The 26,577-nt window shown below is 44.0% G+C and overlaps 1 protein-coding gene across 11 annotated transcripts in view; it reads right to left on the bottom strand.

The window, feature by feature from the left end:
• Nucleotides 1-15,986: 15,986 nt before the first annotated feature.
• Nucleotides 15,987-26,577, bottom strand: part of MIGA2 (mitoguardin 2) — a 39,649-nt gene continuing 29,058 nt past the window's right edge. For all 11 annotated transcript variants that reach the window (XM_075905208.2, XM_075905204.2, XM_075905203.2 and 8 more), the window contains 8 exons: nt 26,178-26,293; nt 25,231-25,303; nt 23,626-23,712; nt 22,191-22,289; nt 21,706-21,840; nt 20,184-20,237; nt 18,175-18,291; nt 15,987-17,420 (listed from right to left, as the gene is read on the bottom strand). In XM_075905208.2, the coding sequence (XP_075761323.2) occupies nt 17,220-17,420; nt 18,175-18,291; nt 20,184-20,237; nt 21,706-21,840; nt 22,191-22,289; nt 23,626-23,712; nt 25,231-25,303; nt 26,178-26,293 (882 nt within the window). In that variant the 3' untranslated portion in view covers nt 15,987-17,219. The remainder of the gene's footprint in view (nt 17,421-18,174; nt 18,292-20,183; nt 20,238-21,705; nt 21,841-22,190; nt 22,290-23,625; nt 23,713-25,230; nt 25,304-26,177; nt 26,294-26,577) is intronic.

Raw genomic sequence — 26,577 nt, 5'->3', positions numbered from 1 at the left:
CCTCGCCCCTCCCCACACCCAACCGAAACAGGCCAAAAGCCTTTCACTCGGTGAGGGCGAGTCTCACGGAGCAGCCTTATGAGCTATGGGTCGGCCTCGCCCTCTGGCCCTCTAGACAGAACAGGGGGTAACTGTATATGGGGGCTTTTAACTCAGTCCCCGCCCCATTGGCAGGAAATCCAAACACCCGCAGACTCACTGAGAAAAACGGGGACGGGGCTATCTTGCCCCCTCACACAGACAGACATGGATTGGGGGACTGGGACCAGAGTTAAATATCCTCCTGGTTCCTTTGACAGAAAATGGAGCCCAGGGGAACAAGCCTGTGGGTTTCCCCTTTCACACATCCTGTTGACAAAAGACGCACGGGCAGGAGGCTCAGGTTTGCTGCCCTTGGTAGTCCTGTTGCCAAAATATGGGGAGAAGGAAACAGGGCTGTGTGCTTTCTCTCCCTCAACTTGGAAAAAAAAGGAGGGAATGGAGGGCTCCTGCTCTGTTAAAATCAGAGATAGGGGAAGCTATGGCAAAAATTACCTTCCCTCTTCAGTCCCAGAAAAGGAAACTGGGTTAACAGGGGAATGAGTTTCTGCTTCCACTGTAAGAAAAGAGGCTGGAGAATTGGGACATATGTTGTCTCTTCTCCAGCATCTAAAATGTGGTTTGGAGATTAAAAAAAGGCGGAGCGAGAAATGAATTGCTTTGGGAGAGCGTCTACAAATCATGGCTTGCAAATAGTGGAGGCTACCCATAAGTGCAAGGTCCCAGCCAGCCCTTACTTATGGTGAAGATCCATAGCAGAGCAGGGAATCCTGAGGAGCAAGTATGGGAGCAGTCATGGTATTGTGTTGCATAGCTTCATTCTGAGCTGGGAGTAGAATTACACACATACAACTGCGGTGGAAACTCGTGAATTAATACTGTGCCAAGGAGCCGCCCTCTGAAACAAAAGTCTGCTAGCAGCAAGTCGGGCAGACTAGAAGTGTGGGAGGTATGTGTCAGTGGGAATAAGCAGTTCAGAGCTGAAATATGCCACTCAGACTGCAGTGTGATTTTAATTTATCAATTTATTTTTCTGCAGAAACATGGTTGAAGTGACAAATTCCTATGTGTACTGAAACTATCCATTTTTATCAGTATTGGGTAGCATGGAGTACATGGAATTCCTCTGTATGATGAGACTCAGTGGACTATAATTATATCCAAATCAACTTTATAGCTTTGCAGGTAACAGTGGTTCCAGAGTGGCACTAAAAAGGAATTGGGAGCAGTAAGGGATTTAGTACTATCACTTTAACTGAAACTAGGTTGCTACTGTCTTCCCAGCAGTTTGAGATTTAGGGTTAGAGTTAGGGTTACCTGACCGAGCTACTTTCCCCCAAACCAAATTTCCTCGGAGAAAAAAGATATGATCTAAGGCACCGAGAGACAATGGCCGTCCCGGAGTTTCCCCTCTGTGTGACCCGTTACGAGGCAGAGAACGGAGACCAAAGAGTCATCCGTACGCAGATCACGCAGGTCCCTTTCTCTACCACTGACCTTATAAATTGGAAAAAGACTACGAAACCTTTATCTGAGAGTCCTGGCGAAATGGCCACCCTCATAGAGTCAATCATCATCACCCACATGCCAGCGTGGCAAGACGTCCAGACTTTATTGACAACCCTCTTTACGGGAGAAGAGAGGAGTAGGGTCCACCAAGCCATGAGAGATATTGTAAATCAAGAAAACCCAACATTAAATGAGCAAAATAAACTGGCCTTACTGCCCATTATGGACCCAGACTGGGACCCCCACACGCAGCATGGCTAAGCAAGCCGAGGAGCTTATTGTAACTTGTTTGTAAAGGCGGTCCGAAAGGCAGGAAGAAAGAATACCAATTTAACAAAAATTTCAGAAGTGGTACAAGGCCCTAATGAAACTCCAGGTGCCTTTATGGAAAGACTAAAAGAGGCTTACCGAGTATGGTCAAATATAAACCCGGATGATCCCACCAATAGGCGGCAAGTCAACACCACATTTATTGCCCAGTCAGCCAAAGACATTAGAAAGAAACTTCAAAAACGAGAGGAAGCCCCTGATATGAGTGAAGAGATGTTGTTGGGCCTAGCTCGAACTGTGTTCATGAACCGGGACACTGAAGAAGAAAAAACAGAAAAGACAGCCAAAATTATGGCAGCAGCCATCGGGGGGGAGGAGCCCACTAGACGCGGCCACGGTGGCCGAGGCAGAGGAAGGCGAGGAAGATTCCAGGGAAAAGATGAGACAAGGCTACCACTAGATCGCAATCAATGTGCGCTCTGTCGGGGGTTTGGTCATTGGAAACGGGAGTGCCCCCAGGGACAAAATCAGGTGGCGAAAGAACTTAGCGTCACTGACCAATGACGGGGACTGGGCTCAAAAACTCTCTGGATTCCCCCAGAGCCCATGGTAAAAATGAAAGTGGGGGAATCAACTATTGACTTAATGATTGACAGTGGAGCATCAGTATCAGCAATCACAAAACCAATGGGACGCCCACTGACCACTACCCTCCCTGTCCAAGGGGCTACAGGGAAGGTTGAAAGACACTGTTTGTTCCAACTTGATGATTGCAAGTTTCAAGGACACACCTTTACTCACACGTTTGTGTATTTGCCAGACAGCCCAGCCCCCCTTTTAGGCAGAGACCTCCTGTGTAAGTTGCAAGCTACACTCACTTGTTCAGAAAACGGACAGTGTCAGTTGACGGTGCCAAGCTTTCACGCCCTGCAATGGCTAGAGCATTTCCAGAGGCCTGACCGGCAGCCTACAATAATCTGTGCAGTTACAGTGCCAAGCGAGGAATGGAGTGACCTTCCAAGGGATTTGTGGGCAGAAAATGGAGGATACGGACTAGCAAAACGGCAGACCCCAGTATATATTTTTCTGCGTCCCGGGGCGGAGCCAATTAGCATTAAGCAATATCCAATTCCGAAAAATAAACGGGAAGGTATTAAACCCATACTGAAAGGATTCCAACAGGCTGGAATCTTAGAAGAAATCAAATCTCCCTGGAACACTCCATTGTTCCCGGTAGAAAAGAAGGAGCCAGGGAAATACCACCCAGTCCACGATTTACGAGCAGTAAACCAACGAGTAGCGCCTATGACCCTACTAATATGAAAATCTCCCCACAAGCCTACAGTCTAGAAGACCGCAATATGGCTACAGCTATTGGGGCACAAGAAAATCAAGAGGGGATATGGACACTGCCTGATGGCCGAAGTGTAGTGCCAACCCATGAACTCTTACCCATGGTGCAAGCTCTACATGAAGGAACCCATATGGGAGCCGAGGCCATGTACCAGACTTTTAGGAAGGTTGTCTATGCCCCATATCTGGCTAATGCAACCAGAACAGTAGCCAGGCGGTGCATCCAATGTGCGAAGGTCAATCCCAGGACAGGAAGGATCGGGGCACCAGGACAGGTTGCAGTAGGAGCGGGACCCATGGACATCCTGCAAATAGACTATACAGACATGACTAGGTGTGGACCCTATAGATATCTCTTAGTAGTGATTTGTACCCTCACAGGGTGGATTGAAGCTTTTCCTACTAAATCAGAAGGATCTAATGGGGTTGTTAAATACCTCCTTAATCATCACCTCCCCACACATGGGCTACCCATACAAATAAATTCAGACAATGGGGGGGCATTTGTTAACCAAGCAGTCCACAAGGTAGCACAAGGGCTAGGCATACAGTGGAAATTACACGCTGCATGGAGGCCACAGTCTTCGGTAAAAGTGGAGAGGGCCAACAGGACCCTCAAGGCCACTCTAATCAAAATTATGGATGAGGCACAGCTAAATTGGGTTACGGCTCTGCCATATGCATTGTACAAGATCAGGAACACCCCCAAAGGTACCACTGGTTTGACCCCATTTGAACTAATGTATGGAAGGCCCTCCCCTATAACGCGAGAACTGTTAAGAGAACCGTCAGGTTAACCCCCCAGCATAGAGGTATGGGCAAAGCTCTTGCACCGACTCAGGAGGCAGTTGCAACAGACTGTGCCCTTTGTGGTAATGGAACCAGTGCATGAGTTTGAGCCTGGAGACTGGGTATGGGTTAAACGGTGGAAACCTGACCCTCTAACAGTGAAATGGGAAGGGCCTAGACAAGTTCTTTAGGTCACACCTACCGCTCTAAAATGTCATGGTATCAAAGCTTGGGTCCACTACAGCAGGGTCAAAGCAGGGACCGCCCCTGAGACCTGGAAAGCTAGAGCAGTAGGACCTTTGAAACTCAAGATCAGCAAAAGCCCTGCCGCACCTAACCAGGACTAGGTGCCCAGCGCATGGCTCAAGATTAGTCAAAACTACCCCCTGTTGCACCCCACCGGGAGTGGGTGCTCAACGCACGGGAGAAGATTTCAAGACATCAAGCCCCTACCGAGGTCTACCTGAAATAGCCTCTCCCCGTACGGGTCACCTAACACCACATGGACCACGAAAATTGGATAATTGACAACAATGCAGTAAATGCCTATATAAACTTTATAATTGCCCCCACTGCACAAAGGCGGTGGACTCTGGTGATTTAAGGCATCCAAAATTGTGGTCATTACTCCTACAAAATTAGCAGTGTATAGTAGGAGAAATTCCCCAATTCCTTTTTCTACGAAAGTTATTGCAAACTCGTAGGCGGAATAAGAAGCACAAACCGCGATACTTAATTAGGATCATTAATAACCAATACCAGGTTTATCATGTCTCAACAGAGGATGAAGAAATTAATTACGACCCAGATCTCTCAAAGGACACTGAGTTCTGCAGTGCCATGGCCTCGCAAAACAATTCACAACCTAACAATGTCCCCTGCGAGAGATGTTCAAACTTACGCGACGGGTCCAGTGAGGAGAGTGACCTATATGTTTCCTCTGATGATGACAATGATACCCCTGATATTTCTGCCCTTTAAAGTTGTGAGCACCCAACCCATAGATTCCCCTAGCTGTACCCCTTGTATCCAAACCACCAGACACGGCACTCGAGTGCAGCAAACTTTGTTTTATGCAAAACCCTATAAATGTACAAAAAAAATTACACAATGTACCTATAACTCAACCCAATATTCTATCTGTGATGGCAAAACCTGTTTTGACCTTCAGCCACCGACCACCAGAACAGTTGTCAAACTAAAGGTCGGAGGGTCATCAGGAAATGTTTTAGCAATTACTCCAGTGCCAGCAACGGGGCCAATATCTCTCTTATTTGACGCATGTTCGGCTATGCACACATCTATAATCCCATGCAGTACCTTAAGCTGGGAACGATACTACATGCATTCCCCTAAATACATGGGATACCAAGGGTTCAATAGAGACTGTAATAGTGTAGCCGATTTCTTCCTAAGTTACTGGTCGTGCGTCACCTGGGGAACCTGGCAACAGCCAGGTCAAACAGCCGATCTTCGACCCGGGGTCACACAATTAAATTGCCAAACAAAAACCTATACTCCACTCAATTTTACTATCAAAGACCCCCGCAATTGGCCATACTTTAACCGACAGTTCGGCCTTTGAATAGACAGTGCAGGAGTAGACCCCGGAACCCTGTTATGGATCGAAAAAGTAGAAGAAACAATTATAGGTACGCAGCATAAACATTTCGCTGAATTTTGGGAGGAAGTAAACAAGAGTCCATGGGATGACATCCCTAAAAGTACGAAGAATTTATTTATAGAATTAGCAGAACAGGTGGCGGTATCATTAAATATAAGCAATTGTTTTGTCTGTGGAGGCATTAACATAGGAGATCAATGGCCATGGGTTGCAGAGGAATGGGATAGGACATACAATATCAGTTATGACCAAATGCAGTATCCACCCCATACAGATGCCGTATGGTGGACATTACACATTAACCTAGTGGGAAACAATTGTATTCAAGTACCTCAGGCGCCCAACCACACCCATCATATTGGAGACGCAAACTGCTTAGCTATCTGCATTCACAATGGCAGCACAATTTCCAACTGGAGTGCAAACAATACCACTTTTCCTAACAACCCATGGGCCATGCTGTCACCTCAAATGCAGGCATTCTGGGACAACGGTACTTATCCACCACAAGGCCGAGCTCCCAATGGATTATACTGGATATGTGGTACCATAGCATATTCTCAACTACCACCTCATGGGTGGGGAACATGTTACCTCGGGACCATTCGTCCTGCATTCTTCCTCATGCCCCTAGAGATTGGCCAACAACTCAGCCAACGCGTATACACTAGAGAAAAACGGAAAATAAAAATAGGAACTTGGAAAGACAATGAATGGCCCCCCGAGCGTATAATCCAATACTACGATCCAGCATCCTGGGCACAGGATGGCAGTTATGGATACCGCACCCCTATTTATATGCTTAACCGAATTATCCGCTTACAAGCAGTTGTTGAACTCATAACCAATGAAACTGCTCAAGCTTTAAATTTATTGGCAAAACAACAAACTACGTTTAAAAACACAATTTACCAGAACCGCTTAGGTCTGGACTATCTGTTAGCCAATGAAGGAGGGCTATGTAAAAAAATTCAACCTATCTAATTGCTGCCTTGAAATTGGGGATACACAAAATGCAATAGCGGAAATCACACAAAAAATGCAAAACTTAGCCCACGTGCCAGTCCAAACATGGACAGGCCTTGACACCTCCTGGCTTACCTCTTGGCTACCAAGTATGGGGTGGGTCAAGGCCATACTCGGATGGCTAGTGTTTATAGGAATTTTAGTCTGCATATTGCCCTGCCTTATTCCTTTGTTCATTGCATGCGTACGGCGAATGGTGTCCCAAATTGTATCCCAACAAACAAGTCCTCACATAATGGCACTCTATACCAGACTGCCCTTAAAGGATGAAGAAGAGCCTGACAAGTAAGGCTCTTGAGGGGGGAATGTAGTGGAATTTGCCCCTTACCCGAAAAAGATAAGGAGCTAGCCTAACAGCAGTTAGGGGCCCACTAGCCTGTCGAGCAAGAATGAAGCTGTATTTCACATTTTCTAACTTGTGACAGGCACAAGCAGGCAGAAATCAGCAACATAGCTATGAGAAAGTAAAACCGCACATAGGCATAAGATAAGAGTACCCCTCCCCAACTACTGGAATGCCAATCGTGAACGTTAGAAATAATGTATTGCTGGGCTTTAACCAATGAAATGTAAAAGCCAATCAAACTGTTATTCATGTATCCGATAAAAAGCTATGCACAGAGCGGCACGGGGTCGCTCCTCGCCATTTTTTTTGCTATAAAGCTCGAGGGGACGACCATCAGCGCTGATTAATAAAAGTCTGGTAAATCCTCCTTCGGGCATCCGTGTCATTCTGTTACACCGGTTTGAGTCCGGTACGGTTACAGTGCTTACTGGGTTTCGCAGGGGAGATCTCCAGCTCGGTGCAGGGAGACAAGATGGCAGGTGGCAGCTGGCAGCCTGTTAAGGCCAAAAAGCCTCACCATGTGGTTTTTAAAGGGGCCGTGGTGTTGTTTCTTCTTTTTGCTTAACAACTCTTGGAGGCCCCCCTTTTTTTTCCTGGCATGTTTTTGTTTGGTATTTTTTCTGAAACCATCTGGCATCCCTACTAGAGGTACTTCAACGAGAATATCTAGTGCAGTGGTTCTCAAACATTTTGGGCTCCGGAGCCCTTTACATGCATAAAAATGTATGCGGAGCCCCAGCGGTCCACTGATTGTATGTGTTATACCTATCGATGTTTCCAGTTTGTCAACCTCACGGAGCCCCTGGAGATGTCTCATGGAGCCCTGGGGCTCCGCAGCGCACAGTTTGAGAAACACTGGTCTAGTGGAAAGGAAACTGGAGCAATATTAAATAAGAAAATGATATACTAAGTGCTTCTATTCCTTATCAAACAACTCTGAGCAGGCCTACAGCTAATGGGGTTCTCACAGTAATCCAATATTCAACAGGAAAATATTAATGTTTTAGAAATATCAAATAATTTTCAGTATTCCATGTGAGGGGGCATTTGTCATAATTCAGATAAGCATTATTCACGGTGTACAGATATGAAGACTGTTCTGATTTAACCTCTAAAACATGCATTCTCTTAAACTGGATAGCTCTGGCCACTATTTCATTAATCTATTTCTGTATAATGTTTGGTTTGAAGGGGTCTGTAGTGCTCGCTGAGGTAGACTGTCCACCATTAAAAGGAGTGCCTCAGGCTCTCTGTGAAAGGTTTTTAATCACATTCTCAGGCAAAACTATGTTTCATGTGGCAGATTCACCTAAACGGCAGGTTGAATAAATATCTTGGCAATAAGTTATAGCACATAAGTGTGAATTGACCCATAGCTCTAAACCAAGAGCACAGAACAGGAGCCTCTCCACCATTGCTTGTGAAATTAACAGTTGCACTTTTTAAGGCCTCTCTACCTAGATACTTAAATCTACTACTCTTTCCCTCTTCCAAGGCTTTAGAGCCGTGGTCCCCAACCCGGTGCCCGCGGACGCCATGGCGCCCGCCGGGCCCTTTACATGCGCCCGCGGAGCAATCTGGGCTGGCCCCGGGAGTGCGGCAGGTGCCAGCCCCGGGCGCATGGCCGGCCCCGACCCCGGGTGCGCCGCGCGTGCCGGTGCCGACCCTGACCCCTGCCCCCGGGTGCGCCGCGCGTACCCTGGCCCCCGCACATGCCCTTGCCGGCCCTGGCCCCGCCCCCGGGGGCACCACGCGTACCCTGGCCCTGGCCCCCGCACATGCCCTTGCCGGCCCTGGTCCCGCTCCTGGGGGCACCGCGCGTGCCCTTGCCGGCCCTGGCGCTGGCCTTGGCCCCGCCCCCGGAGGCGCCACGCATGCCCTTGCCGGCCCTGGCCCCGGCGGCGCCGCGCGGAACCTGGGCAGCCCCTGCCCGGGATCGCAACACATGCCGGTGCTGACCTTGGGCGTGCGGCGCATGCTTGGCCCCGCCCCCAGTCACGTGGCCTGTGAGCGGCCCCGCCCCCATATCCACCACTGCTTTAGAGTATAGCATCTGCAAAGCTACTTGTGTGGTGGTTGGTTTTTTGTGTTGTTTTGTTTGGCAGGGAGGAGGTTGGAAGAGAGGAAACAGGGAGAGGGAGGGAGGTAAGAATTGCAACATTGAAGCAGTTCAGTGGCTGATATCTGGTTTCTTCCAGCAAAGGCTGTTTCTGAGAGAGGTGTAGCCTTCCCTGCTCCCAGACAATTATTAACTACTAATCTATCCATAGATTTTAACCTCTGCTAGTGTTTGGTTTATATACGGAAGCGTAATGGGTCATCCTGTCTTATTTAACTACCATTTTCTTATTCATGTGAATGTTTAATTCTTTGAATATAGCTAAGCTTTTTACCTCACTAATAACTAGTGGCAGTGAGTTTCACGCATCAAATGTGATCCGTTTAAAGAAACTATCTTAAAAAAGCCCTGGAAGCACATGCCTATTCTAGTTCAATGTAGTTGCTTCATGGCTTGAAAATGACAGGTTTAACATGCTGTAGTTGACTTCTGAAAGGAACCTAGACTTTTCTACAGATCTCAGTGGATAGGCATTGTAAGTCTTCAGAAGCATTCAGCAAATCTTCACTTTACCAGTACTCCAGGGCAAAAGTTGCTGAGCTCTGACTGAAGGTCCTAGTACTGCATCGCGAGGTGCCAGTACTACGTACCAGGCAGTACTGTCACAAAAAAAGCACTGTGTATGTAGATATAGATAAGATATATAGAGAGAGGGGAAAAAACTTATATAATGAAGGAAAGATTTATTTGACTTGCATTTAAGGTCACGTCCAAAAACAGATATAAAAGAGTTAGCTGGGGGAAGGAAGGAGAGGGAGAACAGGAACACATGAATGTTTACATATCAGGTAATAAAGGAAAAGAAAACAAAAATACACAGGCACAAGGTTACATTCTTTAGTTTCAGGTGTGCCAGCTGAATGTCTTATTGAAAAGGGTTAAGGGAAAGCAGAATTTCACATCCTCTTCCCTTTGCCATTAAAGTGTGGGTCATGCTCATCTTCAAACCATTCTGAACTCTTAGCTGACATGAGCCAGCTGTGGGACATAGACAACTCTAATCTACTCTCTAAAATGTATTAAAATAGTGCATGGGCACATTAGTGAAGCTCATCACAACAACTCCCACTTCAGATTAACTGAGGTCAAATTACAGTTTAAGAAGGAAATATAATCATGCATGTTTGGAGTGCGGATTATAATGCTGATTATAATGTCCAAGCCATCCTTTTTTTTAAAATTCCCTTAAGGCTAAAACCTTGTACATTTTAGCCCAGATTGATTTAAGAATTTCTGAAACTCCTTAAAAATAAGGGTTGGTTATAAAAACAGTGCTACCATCACCTATCTCTAGAGTCTAACCAAGTACGTCTCACTTGTTATTAATACTAAGCATCTTCTGCTCTGAATACAAATATTGGAAAATATTATGTTAGATCTCTCACCAAGCTGGAGGATAGAAGGTTGATATTCATAATCCTCTCACTGCTCCCCTTCACAAAACTGAATCCCTTATAGAAACTCTCCAAATAGCCATGTAGAAAGGTGGGTGTGCTTTATCTTTCATACATACAGCATATGGTGATGTCACAAACACAAGAGAATGTATTAGTGCAGAACAGATTCTCATGGCAAGTGGCTCAGTTGTGCATTTACAAATAGAGCCCTTTGCCACTCCAAAAAAATACTGTAAATATAAAAACAGATAGGTCCTGATAAATTCTTGCAACTTTAGAAGTGGTACAAATCACATTATCTTTCTTTCGGACCCAAATCTGCACTGCACTGAGGTCAGTAAGAGCAGCCCTGAATCCCTTCGGAGGTTTATATCCAAACCAACAGAACATTTCTGTCTACAGATTGTAGATCAGTGCTGGTTACACCTGGAATATTATCTTCTTTGTATTTAACTGTTTTGAACAGTATTCTTGAGATTACCATCCCCTCCATAGGTTGCATCAGGTTTGTTTTATTCTGGGGGGCTTTTTGGTGGGAGATGGAATAGAACATAAGAACGGCCATACTGGGTCAGACCAAAGGTCCATCTAACCCAGTATCCTGTCTGCAGACAGTGGCCAGCACCAGGTGCCCTAGAGAGGGTGGACCGAAGACAATGATCAAGCAATTTGCCTCCTGCCATCCCTCTCCAGCCTCTGACAAACAGAGGCCAGGGACACCAATTCTATCCCCTGACTAACAATCTTTTATGGACCTAACCTCCAGGAAATTATCTAGCTTCTCTTTAAACTCTGTTATAGTCCTAGCCTTCACAGCCTCCTCTGGCAAGGAGTTCCACAGGTTGACTACACGCTGTGTGAAGAACTTTCTTTTATTAGTTTTAAACCTTCTACCCATTAATTTCATTTGGTGTCCTCTAGTTCTTCTATTATGGGAACTAATGAGTAACTTTTCTTATCTGCCCTCTCCATACCACTCATGATTTTATATACCTCTATCATATCTCCCCTCAGTCTCCTCTTTTCTAAACTGAAAAGTCCCAGTCGCTTTAACCTCTCCTCATATGGGACCCATTCCAAACCCCTAATCATTTTAGTTGCCCTTTTCTGAACTCTTGCCAAGGCCAAAATATCTTTTTTGAGGTGAGGAGACCACATCTGTACACAGCATTCAAGATGTCAGCGTACCATAGTTTTATACAGAGGCAGTAAGATATTGTGTGTCTTATTTTCTGTCCTTTTCTTAATTCCTAGCATCCTATTTGCCTTTTTGACCGCCGCTGCACACTGTGTGGAAGTTTTCAGAGAACTGTCCACGATAACTCCAAGACCTCTATCCTGATTTGTCGAAGCCAGATTAGCCCCCATCATACTGTACATATAGTTGGGGTTATTTTTCCTGATGTGCATTACTTTACACTTATCCACATTAAATTTCATTTGCCATTTTGTTGCCCAATCACTCAGTTTGGTGAGATCTTTTTGGAGTCCCTCACAGTCTGCTTCTGTCTTGACTATCCTAAACAGTTTGGTATCGTCCGCAAACTTTACCACCTCACTGCTTACCTCTTTCTCCAGATCATTTATGCATAAGTTGAAAAGGATTGGTCCCAATACTGACCCTTGGGAGACACCACTAGTTACCCCTCTCCATTCTGAAAATTTACCATTTATTCCTACCCTTTGTTTTCTGTCTTTTAACCAGTTCTCAGTCCAAGAAAGGACCTTCCCTCTTATCCCATGGCAATGTAATTTACACAAGAGCCTTTGGTGAGGGACCTTGTCAAAGGCTTTCTGAAAATCTAAGTATACTATATCTACTGGATCCCCCTTGTCTGCATGTTTGTTAACTCCTTCAAAGAAATCTAATAGATTAGTAAGACATGATTTCCCTTTACAGAAACCATGTTGACTTTTGTCCAACAAACTATGTTCTTCTACATGCCTCACAATTTTATTCTTTACTGTTGTTTCGACTAATTTGCCCGGTACTGAAGTTACCGGTCTGTAATTGCCAGGATTGCCTCTAGAGCCCTTTTTAAATATTGGTGTCACATTGGCTACTTTCCAGTCACTGGGTACGGAAGCCGATTTAAAGGATAGGTTACAAACCACAGATAATAGTTCAGCAATTTCCCATTTGAGTTCTTTTAGAACTCTTGGATGAATGCCATCTGGTCCCGGAGATTTGTTAACATTAAGTTTTTCTATTTGTTCCAAAACCTCCTCTAATGACACTTCAATCCAGGACAGTTCCTCAGATTCATCACCCACAAAGGACGGTGCAGATTTGGGAATCTCCCTAACGTCCTCAGCCATGAAGACTGAAGCAAAGAAATCATTTAGTTTATCCGCAATGGCTTTATCGTCCTTGATTGCTCCTTTTATATCTCGATCATCTAGGGGACCCACAGGTTTTTTAGCAGGCTTCCTGCTTCTAATGTACTTAAAAAATGTTTTGTTATTTCTTTTTGAGTTTTTGGCTAGCTGTTCCTCAAAATCTTTTTTTGCTTTTCTTATTACATTTTTACACTTGATTTAATAGTGTTTATGTTCCTTTCTATTTATCTCACCTGGATTGGACTTCCACTTCTTAAAATATACCTTTTTGTCCCTCACTGCTTCTTTTACATGGTAGTTAAGCCACGGTGACTCTTTTTTAGATCTCTTGCTATGTTTTTTAATTTGGGGTATACATTTAAGTTGGGCTTCTGTTATGGTGTCTTTAAAAAGTTTCCATGCAGCTTGCAGGGATTTGGCTCTAGTCATTGTGCCTTTTAATTTCTGTTTAACTAACCTCCTCATTTTTGTGTAATTCCCCTATTTGAAATTAAATGCCAGGGTGCTGGACTGTTGAGGTGTTCTTCCCACCACAGGAATGTTAAATATTATTATATTATGGTCACTATTCCCAAGCGGTCCAGTAACAGTTATCTTCTGGACCTGATCCTGCACTCCACTCAGGACTAAATCGAGAATTGCCTCTCCCCTAGTGGGTTCCTGCACCAGCTGCTCCAAGAAGTAGTCATTTAAGCCATTGAGAAATTTTCTCTCTGCTTCTCTTCCTGAGGTGACATGTATCCAGTCAATATGGGGATAATTAAAATCCCCCATTATTATAGAGTTCTTTATTTTGGTAGCCTCTCTAATCTCCCTCAGCATTTCAATGTCAGTATCGCTGTCCTGGTCAGGTGGTCGGTAATATATCCCTACTGCTAATTTCTTATTATTGGAGCATATAATTACTATCCATAGCGATTCTATGGAATAGGTTTGGTTTCTTTTTTTTTAAATATGCACCACCCCATTAGAGAAAGGAAAATCATGTCAGTTGGTCTAAGCTTGGTTGTATTTATCTAAAAAAAAAAAAATACTATTATACTGAGTTACATTACCAGCCACAATCACCCTCGAAGAAGAGTTCTTTGTCTTCATCAAAAGGACAGCACATATGATTATGAGGAGTAAAGGAATCATTTCCCACCCTCCATCTTCTCTTGGCTGATTAGGAATTCACTTTTCCTAGCTTAAGGAGGACCATACAAGTTTAGAGTTGTGCTTTAAAAAACAACAACAACCACACACCAGTTTTATTCTCCTCTCCAGTGAGGATTTGAAAGCTAATATTCTTACCTAAGTGCCAGACAGGTTACTTCGGAGCCACTCATCTTCATTCAGCATAAAGACACCCAAAAGCGGCAAATACAGACAACAAAAACTCTAAAAACCTAAAAGCGAACAGCATCAATTGTTTAGAATTGATAACAATTACAATTATTCTTTATTATGTTTGTCTTCATAATCATGAGCTTCTTTATAATTACTTCAAAGCCGTCAGAGTTGATCTTTCATCCAAAATGGCCATGTACAAAATGGTATAATTTGGGTTTTTTTGGTCACAGTAACTTGCTTTCAGGATTCAATCTACATTTTAATTCGGATCAATATGGTTATGAAAGGCTGCCAGCATCCTCTGTTTTTTTTCCTAAACGTTGTTTGGCTCTTGCCAGCATGCTTGAAAGAGCTTTCCTGGTGTCAATTGCCTTCTCTCAGATTCCCCTCGCCCTTGTTTCATTAAGCCTAAGGCATGCCTTCGCTAACATGCTGCTATACAGATGGCCTCTCACACTGAGGGTACATCTAGACAGTGGTGCTATTTCAGGATACTTCTGGTGTCCCAAAATAACTATTCCATGTCTTTTAAGCAAGCCCATTATTTCGAAATATAACGGGCTCACTATTCCAACGTCCCTGTAAACCTCATTCTATGAGGATTGAAGGACGTTTCAGAATAGTGGTTTATTTTGAAATTGAAATAAGCTATTTTGAAATTGACTCAAAATAAACTACACAATTTGTATAGGTCAAATAGCATAGCTTATTTCGAGCTAAGGGTGTAGTGTAGACAAACTCTGAGAGAAGAGGTTTTTGTGTTGATGCATTTAATGGCAACTAAGATGTGATAGCTAGGTCAAAAGAATTCTAGGTGCATATACAGTGTGGTTTGGTTTGACTTGACTTCACTATGTCAAACTGGGCACAATGTATCCAGGTCAGTCTAATTTTAGGTACAGACTAGGCCTCACTAAGATTTGTTGTTTCTCTCTTTCTCATGCCAAAAAAACTGTCCAGATCATTTGTTGTTTTTTAAGTTTATTTGTGTATGATGTTTGTCAGGCCTTTGGGCCCTACCGTTTTCCTTCTGAGGTATCGTGAGCATAATGCATGAATATTACACTTGGCTTTTTGCAAGAGTCTGGGAACACCAGATCTCAGTATTTCATGTCCCCATATTATTTTATACTTATTTTCAGTCTACTTTTAGAAACAGTGTCACAGATGTGTTTGAAGAACTTTTGACTATAGACCAAGAAACAGAGAGGACTAAGTTGTGAATTATTTCAGATTTCTACGCCTTTCACTCACTGCAGCTTCTATAATTGTATTCTCATAATAATATAATTTGCAAAACACAGCCAGACACAGCTCAGTAAGAGCTCCTGAACTAAAAGGAACCAACCTTTCCCTGGGGCAGAAATGGAATAGCAGATCACACTAAAAGCTGAACCCTATTTGCCTCAATACTTGTTAGTTATGGTGTCTGATTTTCCACTCTGATATGCAGTCTCTTTGAGACTAACTATCTTTAACATGAACTAAACCTATGAAGAGATACGTGGTAGCTTCCTCAAACTTCACTTGTGGCTTTAGAGTAGGAGGTAGAGGGATAGCTCAGTGGTTTGAGCACTGGCCTACTAAACCCAGGGTTGTGAGCTCAATCCTTGAGGAGGACCATTTAGGGATCTGGGGCAAATCTGTCAGGGATGGTACTTGATCCTGCCGTGAGAGCAGAGGACTGGACTGGACGACTCCTCACAGTCCTTTCCAGCTCTATGAGATAGGCACATCTCCATATATTGAGAACATTATCTGTAGCTCTTCTCAGACAAGAACTTGGGGTCTCAAATGCAAGTCACCTGAATGCTGTTATATTAGTGTCTAGGACCCTGCATCACCAAAAGAAGCCACATTTTAATCTCCATCACAAGATTTCTGACAATTAACCGTCAACAATTTCAATCCAACAAGAGAGCACTTCTGAATGTCATTATAACAATATGTATATATACATTCATTCCATAGTTAACTGTAACAAAACAAAACAAAAGACTACATTATTTAATGTGATGAAACTAGAGATTTAAGAGTTTTCCTTCAACAGCTTTATCCAGAATCCCAGCTCTTTTAATGACACCATCGAAATGCAGAATGTATTAGTTTCACATCTAACTCCTCCCACTCTGCTCATTTTTACAAGTAATGGCAGTAGGTGCCATCTGACATCCTTTCCCCACCTGTGTATTTCCATACCCTGTGATACCTGTCCAGTAAGAGAGGCTGATTATTATTGGCTAATTCTGACACATCAAGGCACTCTGATGTACAGTGAAGGAAATATTTATGCATGGATAATCAGGATACAAGTCCAACTCTTTCTTATAACCAACATTCTCAGTCTGCCTATTATAGTCTTCAAAGGTATCAGACAACCAGTGAAAACATCTAGTTTACAAAAGCAACACCACATAGGGAATGAAGGATAAACTCACTTCCAGCGCCAGCCATTAAAAAAATCTGCATTTTACTTCCATTCTTTTGTCTTCAGTGCTTTACAGAATCATTATTCCTCCCCACAGCAAACAATTATTTCTCTTCTTCTTCATCATGCCTGAAAGTAGCATTGTATACTATCAAATTTATAAATTAAAATCAGCAGTAACATCCAGAGGGCAGAGAAGAACTTTTTAAAATACCTTCTCATTCAAAGAGGAGGTAAGAGCCAAAGTCAGAATTTGTTAACATTTTACCTATCTATGCACTCCCTGCATATCAGGGATCTGCTCCCAGAGAACACAATGGTGGGAACGTGCTTATCTGCTGCCCCTTGCAATGTGGAAGGGGAGGATTTTGGGTACAGGCAGTTTGTTTCACAACTAAAATAAATTTAAAAAAATAAAAGGAGACGTGGAATAGAGAACAGGAGGTTAAAATCATAAACCTGTAAGTGGTCCTGGAGTTGTTCCAGCCAACACTCCTACTACTAAGAAAACATAGTCGTTCCGGGCAGGTAGTTAATGCTGCCAGTGATGCCACAGAATGAAACAGTTTTTGTTGCCACTGATTACCACAACAGGTGGAGTAGAAAAAGGTCTCTTAGGAAAATGGATTTTCTCCCGTAACTGAATATTAGTTAAGCTCCTCCAAAGGTCCATTTTCATTGGACAGTGTCCCATTCATCTCTGGGGTCGTCTCACTACCCAAATATCCCAGGAGGATCTCACTGCGCCGCCGTGACAGCTGCAGAATGTCTTCCGCCAGCAACTGCACTGTTGTGTATCTCACATTGTCCAGGTCAAACATGTCCTTCAAATACTGCACTATCTGGTGCTGCAAAAAGAGGGGGAATGTTTATAGTAAGGAGATGTGCCCCCACCATACCCAAAGTAAAGCAGAGATATGTTAGTTGCACGGCCCTACAAGAGAATCTTCTATATGGGACTCTGCAAATTTCCCAAACACACAAAGTGTCTATTTCTTAATGTACCAACTCTCTGGATAATCTAACCATACCAGTTTCCTGTGAGGTAGGAAATTTTGTTTTAGGAGACCGGGACTGATATCCCTAGAAGAAAATGGGGTATGGAGGGAGCACAGAACAGGATCCCCGGAGTCAGGAATGTAATCCCACTCTGTGGTAATATCTTATGGCAACTTTTGTAAGCTTAAATTTAAGAAGAAAGCCAAGTTAGGCAGAGTCAAATAAGAACTGAGAAAGAACAGTGACATTTAGAATTCAAGATCAAATGTCTGTCCAACATGATCTTAAGCTTCTGACTAACCTCTGAGTTGATGAGCAATGTATTGAAATGGAATATGTGCCCTTAATCTATTCTGAAGTTACAGATTTTGTCTAGTGTCTCATTTTGCATATTCTTACAAGAGTAGCATAGTTAGTAGCAAGTTCTAATAAGAATTCTAATAAATCTTATGCAGGATGCTGATTTTTAAAAAAGTGAAGATTTAAAACAGATTGGTCTAAGTCAGGTTCCTTAGTATTTTGCCATTAGAGGTCCTTCTATGAATACATGCTCATTGATGGCAAGAAATACATATAGAAGTAAGGTACAGAAGGCCAGCTTACCTTGAAGAAACCACAGACTTCAGACAGCTGCTGTTTGGGCCCCAGAAAACCAAAGGCTAGAACAGGACTGACATGCTCCGATACGGAGTAGAAGTGAGAGATAAAGCCATCTGGTACCTGTCATGGGAAAGGAATCCACACCTCATCTTTGCTCCAGAGAGAATTTAGAAGCCAATCCACTTCACATTAGGTACTCTCATCTGATAACTGAAATGTAGATGTCCTGAGCATGACAAGACAGCTAGCATTTCCTGCTGTTACCATGTACTATTAAAACAGCTGTCATAGTACACCCCAGAAAGGGGTGCATTTGAGAGGCTAAAATTGGGAAGAGAAGCAAAAAAGAGACTTATTCAGCCATCCCTCTTGCAAAGTTAGAAGCCTATCATTTAGATATTTTGAGATCTTACAGGACTTCAGTTGTCCTGAACTTTTTCCCCCTGTCAAACGGAAGCCTACAAGAGTCCTTCAGCTATCAAGCAACCTTCTTGGTCCTGAAACAGCTCAAGTTCTCTAATTTTCCATTTAACACAAGAAATTGTATGAAGTAATGCCAGTTCCTTGATTTCTGAATAGTTTTTAGTACTACAGCAGAGATTTGGAGATGCTGACACATGACAGCACCAGTATTTAACAGTTACTTAGACCTGTACACCATCAAGGCATTTTACAAATTTTAGATAAGCCTTGGATCACTCCAGTGAGGCAGGCATTAGTCTAGACATCGCCTGAATGAGGTTATGTAGAATTTTCAAAAGAGGATATGCAAATTGTGGGAATTTGCATATCTTATTCTGATCTCACTTTCAAAAGAGAATCTTTCGAAAGTGAAAGTAGTCTGGACGTGGGGTTTTTTTGGAAACAAACTGCGTCCCGATTACTGTCACTTTCAAAAGCTCGTCTTTTGAAAGCGAGATCAGAAGATTGCATATCCTCTTTCGAAAAAAACTATAGTTTAGATGTGCCCTTACTGACTGATTATGGCACTGTATTTAAAATAATTTCCCAAGGGTCTGGGACAGAATGATACAACTGGATTAGAAGTCATGAGATCCTGACTCTCAGGCTTGTTGCTGATTAATCTTAGGCTTGTTTGTGATGACATGGCATGATTGGGAAACCGTACAGATTTAGTGAAAAGGGGAAATTCAGTGGGCAAAATCTAATCAGCACATCAGCTAGCTATGGTGCTAGGAGGGGTGCAGGTAAGTGACCTTAGTCCAAAACTCCATCAAAAAAGAAACAGCCCATATAAAAAGGAAACCATTACTATACAGGTTGTACTTCCCTAAATGGTGATGCTCTGGTCTAGCAACATCCTTGGTCCAGTAGGACCACGGATGTCGCTGGACCACAGAACCCAGGAACAGGGAGGTCTGGTGGCAGAGTCAAGAGCATGGCGGGGTGGCTGGCAACTCAGCCAGCGGCCCCATGGCTGGGACAGCAAATGTGGAGCTCTGGCTTTTGGGAGCCCTGGCTGGGACAGCAGCAGGGGGGCTGGTGCCAGAGCCATGTGGCAACAGGTCAGGGGCTGGAGCCCAAGCCCAGGGCAGCAGGGTCGTACACTGACCAGAAGCAGCCGACAGGAGTGGGGGTGGCAAGCTCAAAGGCCAGTGACAGGGGACTTCCCCTTGTCCAGCAAATCCTGAGGTGCCAGAGCAGAGAGGTCCAACCTTTAGTTTTATATGCAGTAAATATGGAATATTGAGATTTGCTTGTAAATAAGCAAGATTGGATAGGAACTTCATTCAGAGTGCCCTGGTATCTGGGGAGAAGGTCCCTTCAACAAAGATGTCAGTAGACTCCTGATATTTCAGATGTGTAATAGGACAGTTTAGTCTGTTCTTGTAAAAAATCCCTTTAGATTTATTTTTCACCAGGGTCCAGATCACATCTTGGGGACAATCAGGTGCTTTGTGTTCCTTCCTTTGCCCCCCAAATCTCCTCCCGCCACCACTCTCACACATTCTCCCTTGCAGCTACATTTTATTTTTATTTGTTTTACTAACCATTAGAAGCCTCCTCTTTGCTTTCAGAACTGACCAACAGGCAGTTGCTAGGGCCTGCAATTAAAAAAAACAAACAAACAAAAAAACCCACAAGATCAGGTAATGATATGAGCCTTTCCAGAGAACAGGATGCAACTTACCAATATATTGCCATGACTGAGGCTTGGAGCATTCTGCAGCCTTTTACTGAATGGCAAATAGGGTCCCTGATCAATTCCAAAGTTAAACTTAAAAAAACTGAAAGCATGCTTGGTCATTTCAAATTAATTCCAGACCAAACAGTGCTTATGAATACTCCTAATACCACACAATGAAGGAGGCCCCCCCAGCTACTCCAGAATGCAGATAATAAATACAGGGAAAAACACTACAGGTTGCACCTCTAAAATCCAAGATTCTCTGGTCTGGCAACATCCATGGTCCAGCATGACCTAAGATGTTCCATGACCAGAGAATCCCAGTGTGCTGCGGAGGTGGGAGGAGGGGCAGTGGTCCATGAGCCAGCACGTGGCTCAGTTGGGTTGTGAAGGAGCGGGAAAAAGGAAGCCCACGGCTCAAGTGGACTGTGGGGGGCATGCGGGTCAGTTGGGCTGTGAGGTGTTGTTAGGAAGCAGGTGCACAGCTCAGCTGGGCTGCGGGAGAGGGCCCGTGGCTGAGCTGGGCTGTGGGAGAGTGCCAGGAGGTGGTGTGCTGCTCAGTTGGGCTACAAAGTGGGGGAGGGGGACGCGATTCAGTGGCTCAGCTGGGCAGGAGCGGGATCAGGTGCTGACGTGTTACTCAGTTGGACTGTGGGTGAAGCCAGGAAACAGGGAGAGGGGCAGCAGGGGCCTGAAATGACCTCCCCGGTTCAGAAAAATCCCTTATCCAGGATTAGTCAGGTCCTGAGGGTGCTGGATCAGGCACGTCCAACCTGTATTAATGTGCGGTGTCTGTGGCCACTACTGCTGTATAGTATTATAAGCAGTTAATATGGAATATTGAGATCTGCTTTTAAATAAGAATAGAAACGAGAATCACAGGAACTTCAGGAAGAGTTTCACGGTTTTCAAACAGATATGCTTTTTTGGGCTCCCAGTAAATTAGATCGTCTAAGATATGCAGGACAGCTAGATGTAAGAATATGCATTAATACTCAGGATTCACTGTGGTAGGGTCTCCAATGGAGAAAAGACCTACATAGCAGTAGACACTGAGTCACCCTCCCAGTTGCAAAGTACAGGAAAGTGTTAATTACTTTACAGCTAGTAAGGTGATGGCTGAGTATCTGTTATCCACACACATTATTCTTCAACAGTGTTATTACAGAGAGTAACTACTAAGGAATGAACTTGCTAGAGACAGCACAGATTTCCTATAAATTACTCAGTTTTACCAAGAGACTGGTCAATTCATATATTGGCAAGAGGGACAGAAAAATAGAATTATTCCTTAAAGAGACTACTGTGTAATGAGAAAGCCTGACTTTTTTTTCTCATTTCAATAATGAAAAAGTCATTTGAACAAGGACCACCATTTAACACACCGTCTCCTTGAAGCTGTCAGAGAGCCAGCGGTTGCGCAAGATAGCTAGCACAGAGGAAGGAGGGTTCTCTAGGTCCTCAAAAGCATCCATGAGAATGAAGTCCAGCACAATATCAAAGAAGTTCATGCACACCACCTGCCAGAGAACAGAAGAGTCACAGACAAGAGCTTAGAGAGATACCCAGACGCTATCCCCTGTGTAATAGTCCTAACTACAAAACGATTTGCAAAGAAAGAGTTGGAATATTGGGTACCTTTAGTTGCCACAGTTTAACTTTCAGGTGTTAAGAACTGGAGTTTCCCCTCCCATAAAACTATTGCAAAGTAGTTTTAACTTAACAGCAGTAGCTTTGGGGTCCAGTGACACCAAGTTGTGAGTACCAAGGTATTCAATTTAGAATTCCTGTTCACTGTTGGCTCCCTCCCGTACATTGGTTCAGGCTTTCATTTATGCTCTATCTTTCTAGAGAAAGTTCCTCTACAAACCCCTCGTCCTTCTAGCTCCCGCTGAGTAGTTGGCCAGGTGTCTTGCTTCAGTGCATAATGTAGCATCTCCTCATAGCTTTCCAGAAAACCTTTGGTATTCTTCATAAAAACAGAGAAAAGAGACAGTGGGAACAATCAGAAGCGATACAGTCTCAGTTTACTATCAAATATTTTTCTAGCCTGTTGATCTGAATGTGTCAAAACGATTTATACATACGTATTTGCCTAATTTTTTGGCCAGTGATGTTTTGCAGAAAGAGAAGGATTTTATTTCTGCAAGGTCTGCTGGGCAACAAAACCACTACCACTTTATGCTTTATTTTGTATGCACTTGGATACGGCGATGAAAGCTATATAAGTACCTAAACAAACAACCTTCTTTTTAGGTGACTAACTGATTCCCATAAGAAGCTACCATTCATGCATCAGGAAGGCAGCACAGTTGTACTGCTCTAGGAGTTGGTTTAATGAATAAAAGCCACATTAAATATTTCCACTCATTGATCTCTGCAGAACAGATGCAGCTACAAACAGAGCACCTGATTTCCCTTCTTCCTCCCTCCCAGTGAGCAGGAGCTCCCTGGAACTCCTTCCCACTCGTGAACGACATCAGTGATAGGGGCTTTAGAGAGGAGGTTGCATACAAAGTTCTCACTGAAAGAACTGGTGAAGAGAGGGCAAACATGGGAACTTGGTTTTCCATTTCAAGTGGATGATTGCTGCAAGGACAGCGGGAGGGGGAAATCATAGAGCTGGAAGAGACCTCATGAGGTCATCAAGTCCAGCCCCCTGCCCAAGGCAGGACCAATCACAACTAAATCAACCCAGCCAGGGCTTTTGTCAAGCCGAGACTTAACCTCTAGGGATGGAGATTCCACCACCTCCCTAGGTAACCCATTCCAGTACTTCACCACCCTCGTAGTGAAATAGTTTTTCCTAATATCCAACCTGGACCTCTCCCACCGCAACTTGAGACCATTGCTCCTTGTTCTGCCATCTGTCACTACTGAGAACAGCCTCTCTCCATCCTCTCTGGAACCCTCCTTCAGGAAGTTGAAGGCTGCTATCAAATCCCCCCTCACTCTTCTCTTCTGCAGACTAGAGACCCAAATCCCTCAGCCTCTCCTCATAGGTTATGTGCTTCAGCCCCCTAATTATTTTGGTTGCCCATCCTCTGGACCCTCTCCAATGCATCCACATCCTTTCTATAGTGGAGGTTCCAGAACTGGACACAATACTCCAGAGGTGGCCTCACCAGAGCCAAATAAAGGGGAATAATCACTCCTCTAGATCTGTTGGCAGTACTCCTCCTAATGCAACCTAATATGCCATTAACCTTCTTGGGGGAAATTGGGATGAGTAGTTGTTCCTATAAGGTGCAGCTGTGCTCATACAAGGTGCAACTGAGTTGTCTTCCACTCACACACCCTCCTACCTTCTCAGCCTTAGTCATCAGTCCAGTCACCATCTGCTTTCCAACCTCCCCAAAAAATAACTGGTTGTTCTCATCCTGCAGAAGGGCCTATAAAGAGACCAATGAATCTGATGAGAAACATAAATCCTTATTCCATGAGGGGGAAGACAGGAGACAACAGGAGGGCTCTTATATTAGTGAAACAGGCAAATGTGGATCTCACTTTTTCCTTGGCCTGAGAGCAGTTAAGAATTTAAATAGTGGACTCTATTCAACGCAAGGCCATAAGCAATGTGAAGTCTATGCTACTATTGGATTTAGTGCCTTCTGGGTCACCCAGCAAATCCTCTTAACTACTGGTTATTCAGACATGTTCTAAAGAAAAAGTATCTAGTCCTTCCTGGCTGGAGAGAGGATTGTCACACAACAAAGCCATAGAAAGGTGAGGTATATAAAAGCAAAACAGAAGGCCACAGGGTAACAGAGGCAAAAGACTTCTTTCCTGTAGGAAATAGGCACAGAATGCTGGAAAAGTCTGGGAGTAAGAAAAAAAGAAAGTGTATGTGACCCCTTGCACTATGATGATGCAAGGATCTGGAAGAGGTACATAGCCACCTGCAGCCTAAAGATATTACTCTGGGGACTGGATGGCTGAGGATAGAAAGCCTTTCACCCCAACGTCATGGGCACAACTCCAAGCCAATTACCATCAGAGGCTGCCAAGCAGCCTGGGTGAAGCAAGTTTGGGAGTCTACAGACAGTTCCCAAAGAGCCAAGAACTTTGCATATAACAATTTTTATAATAAACTTAGTGTCTATCTTGGCTACAAAGCCACATCTTGAGTGGACACAGAGACTGAACCACCTTCTCACTCCTAAATTAAAGGCTAAAACACATTTTGGGGCAGGGGTAGGATAAGGAAAGCATGCACTGTTGCTTTCTGTGCTTTACTTGTTCCATAGAAGTGGATGACTTTAGTGTCTAGGACAGGCTTGACAGCCCCTTTCATTCACAGGGACAGGTCCTGAAGCGAAATGTAGTCTAACAGAAATCCTCCCAAGTGCTGAAACAAAATGGCCAATGTTGATATGGTGGGGCCCCCACTTTTCTTCATGGAGGGCTAGGACATCAACTCTTGCTCCTGTTCTTGGGCACCAAGATCCTGCTAGTGGCCCAGGAATGGGGCGGAGAAGAGAGGCAAGGAAGGAGTCTGAGCCCCAACCCCTCTCAAACCCTGCAGGTTTCTTATACTCTTCCCCCACCCCCCACATGGGTCCCAAAAGGACTCTGAGAAGAGCATCTCTCTATTATGCTAGGGCAGGGTCTCCCTTCCTCCAGTTCTCTGGTCTTTCACACTCAGCCGCACACCTTTGAACTCCAGTCCTCTCTCCTTCCTCACTCCACTCTGTCTGCCTGAAGCAAGAGGGTTTTATTAGTTTCCTAACAGGACCTTAATTGGCTATAGATGCTTCAATTAGCCTGCAGTAGTCTTCCCTAGTCTACAGGGAACCGCACCTTAATTAACCTAGGGCATAAGCATCTCCTTTATAATACCTTTCACTGATCCCTCACCCTGCTGTATCACAGCAGATGCAACAGAGTTCTGATAGTTAGACAATTCCTACCTGGAAGGCCTGCCTGACACAGTGCAGCTTTGCCAGGAAATCCTGATCATGGTAGCAGCCTAGAAGTTCTGTCCTAGGAGAGGAAAGCAGGATCTTACAAACGCTAGCATCAAAACAAGATTAATAAGTCTCCTGAAGAGACAGAGGCCATGATCTTGATTTGAGCTTCTAGTTCCTTTAGGCTCCTTTGGAAATCTCAGTCTTTGCATAAACCATGAGTTCCTCTCATGTTAGCCACTGACCTACTTTCAGATAGTCATTTTGATTATTACACTACATGGCTAGATTTGAGTCAACAAGCCAGAGGTGAAATGTGCTATCCCAGGAAACTAGTTATTTTAGGCCACGTCTCCACTGCAGAGTTTGAGCAAAAACTTGCGGACTGTCCACACTACAAGCGTGTTCTTGCACAAGAAAAAGTATAGTAGATCGTTAGAAGACAGGGCTTTTTGCGCAAGAGTTATTCCTCTTTCTACAAGGAATAAGCCTTTTTGCGCAAGAGCTCTTATGGACAGGCAACAGGGGTTTCTTGCACAAGAAACCCCTATGGCTAAAATGGCCATCAGAGCTTTCTTGTGCAAGAGAGCATTCACGCTGCCAAGGACGCTCTTGCGCAAAAGCACATGGCAGTGTGGATGCGCTCTTGCACAAGAACTCTTGCACAAAAAGTTCTTGAGCAAGAAGCCTGCAGTGTAGATATAGCCTTAGAGTGTCTCTCACTGTATGAGGATGTATCAAGTCTGAATCAAGTTAAACTATCCCAAGCAGCATCTGAAGTCTTGGGCTAACTAAAACCACCTTGGAATTTCCAAGCCAGCCGAGAAGATGCTAAAAATCTTCTCTCTCATAATAGTAGGGGCTTGGCTTAGAATACTAAGTAATCTGAGTTCTTATCTCCAGCCAAAGAAGTCTTGTCATACTGACTGATGATTCTTTTAGCACTTCACCTCAGAGTTCTGCATGAAACTCTCCCTTCATTCACCAACTGTAGAGCTTCTTCATATGCAGCTGCTGGCTTGGAGAGCTGAAAAGGTATTTTCCCAATCTGGAGGGAGTCAAAGAGCTGTAGAGAAAGCAAAAGAGGTCAGAACTTTTTGTTGTATCTGTACAAACAGTGGGCTTCAGAAACAAGAGATTTAGAGTCCATCAGCTTGAGAAGGCATTGACGTGCACCATTTCACACCAAGATACTCAGACTTCACTGGAACTCCCATTATGATTGGAATCACAACTTCCTTAGCCCCAGCATGGCAGAATTCCTCCTTCTACCTCTGTAGAACAAACTGTATTAGCAGGTGCTTCAGCTGCTTTTACTGAAAAGCACATTTCTAGCTACTAGTACATGCT

Source organism: Pelodiscus sinensis, chromosome 23, assembly GCF_052426305.1.
Source record: "Pelodiscus sinensis isolate ZL-2025 chromosome 23, ASM5242630v1, whole genome shotgun sequence".
Lineage (NCBI taxonomy): Eukaryota > Metazoa > Chordata > Testudines > Trionychidae > Pelodiscus > Pelodiscus sinensis.
This window is presented reverse-complemented; position numbering and strand designations above follow the sequence as displayed.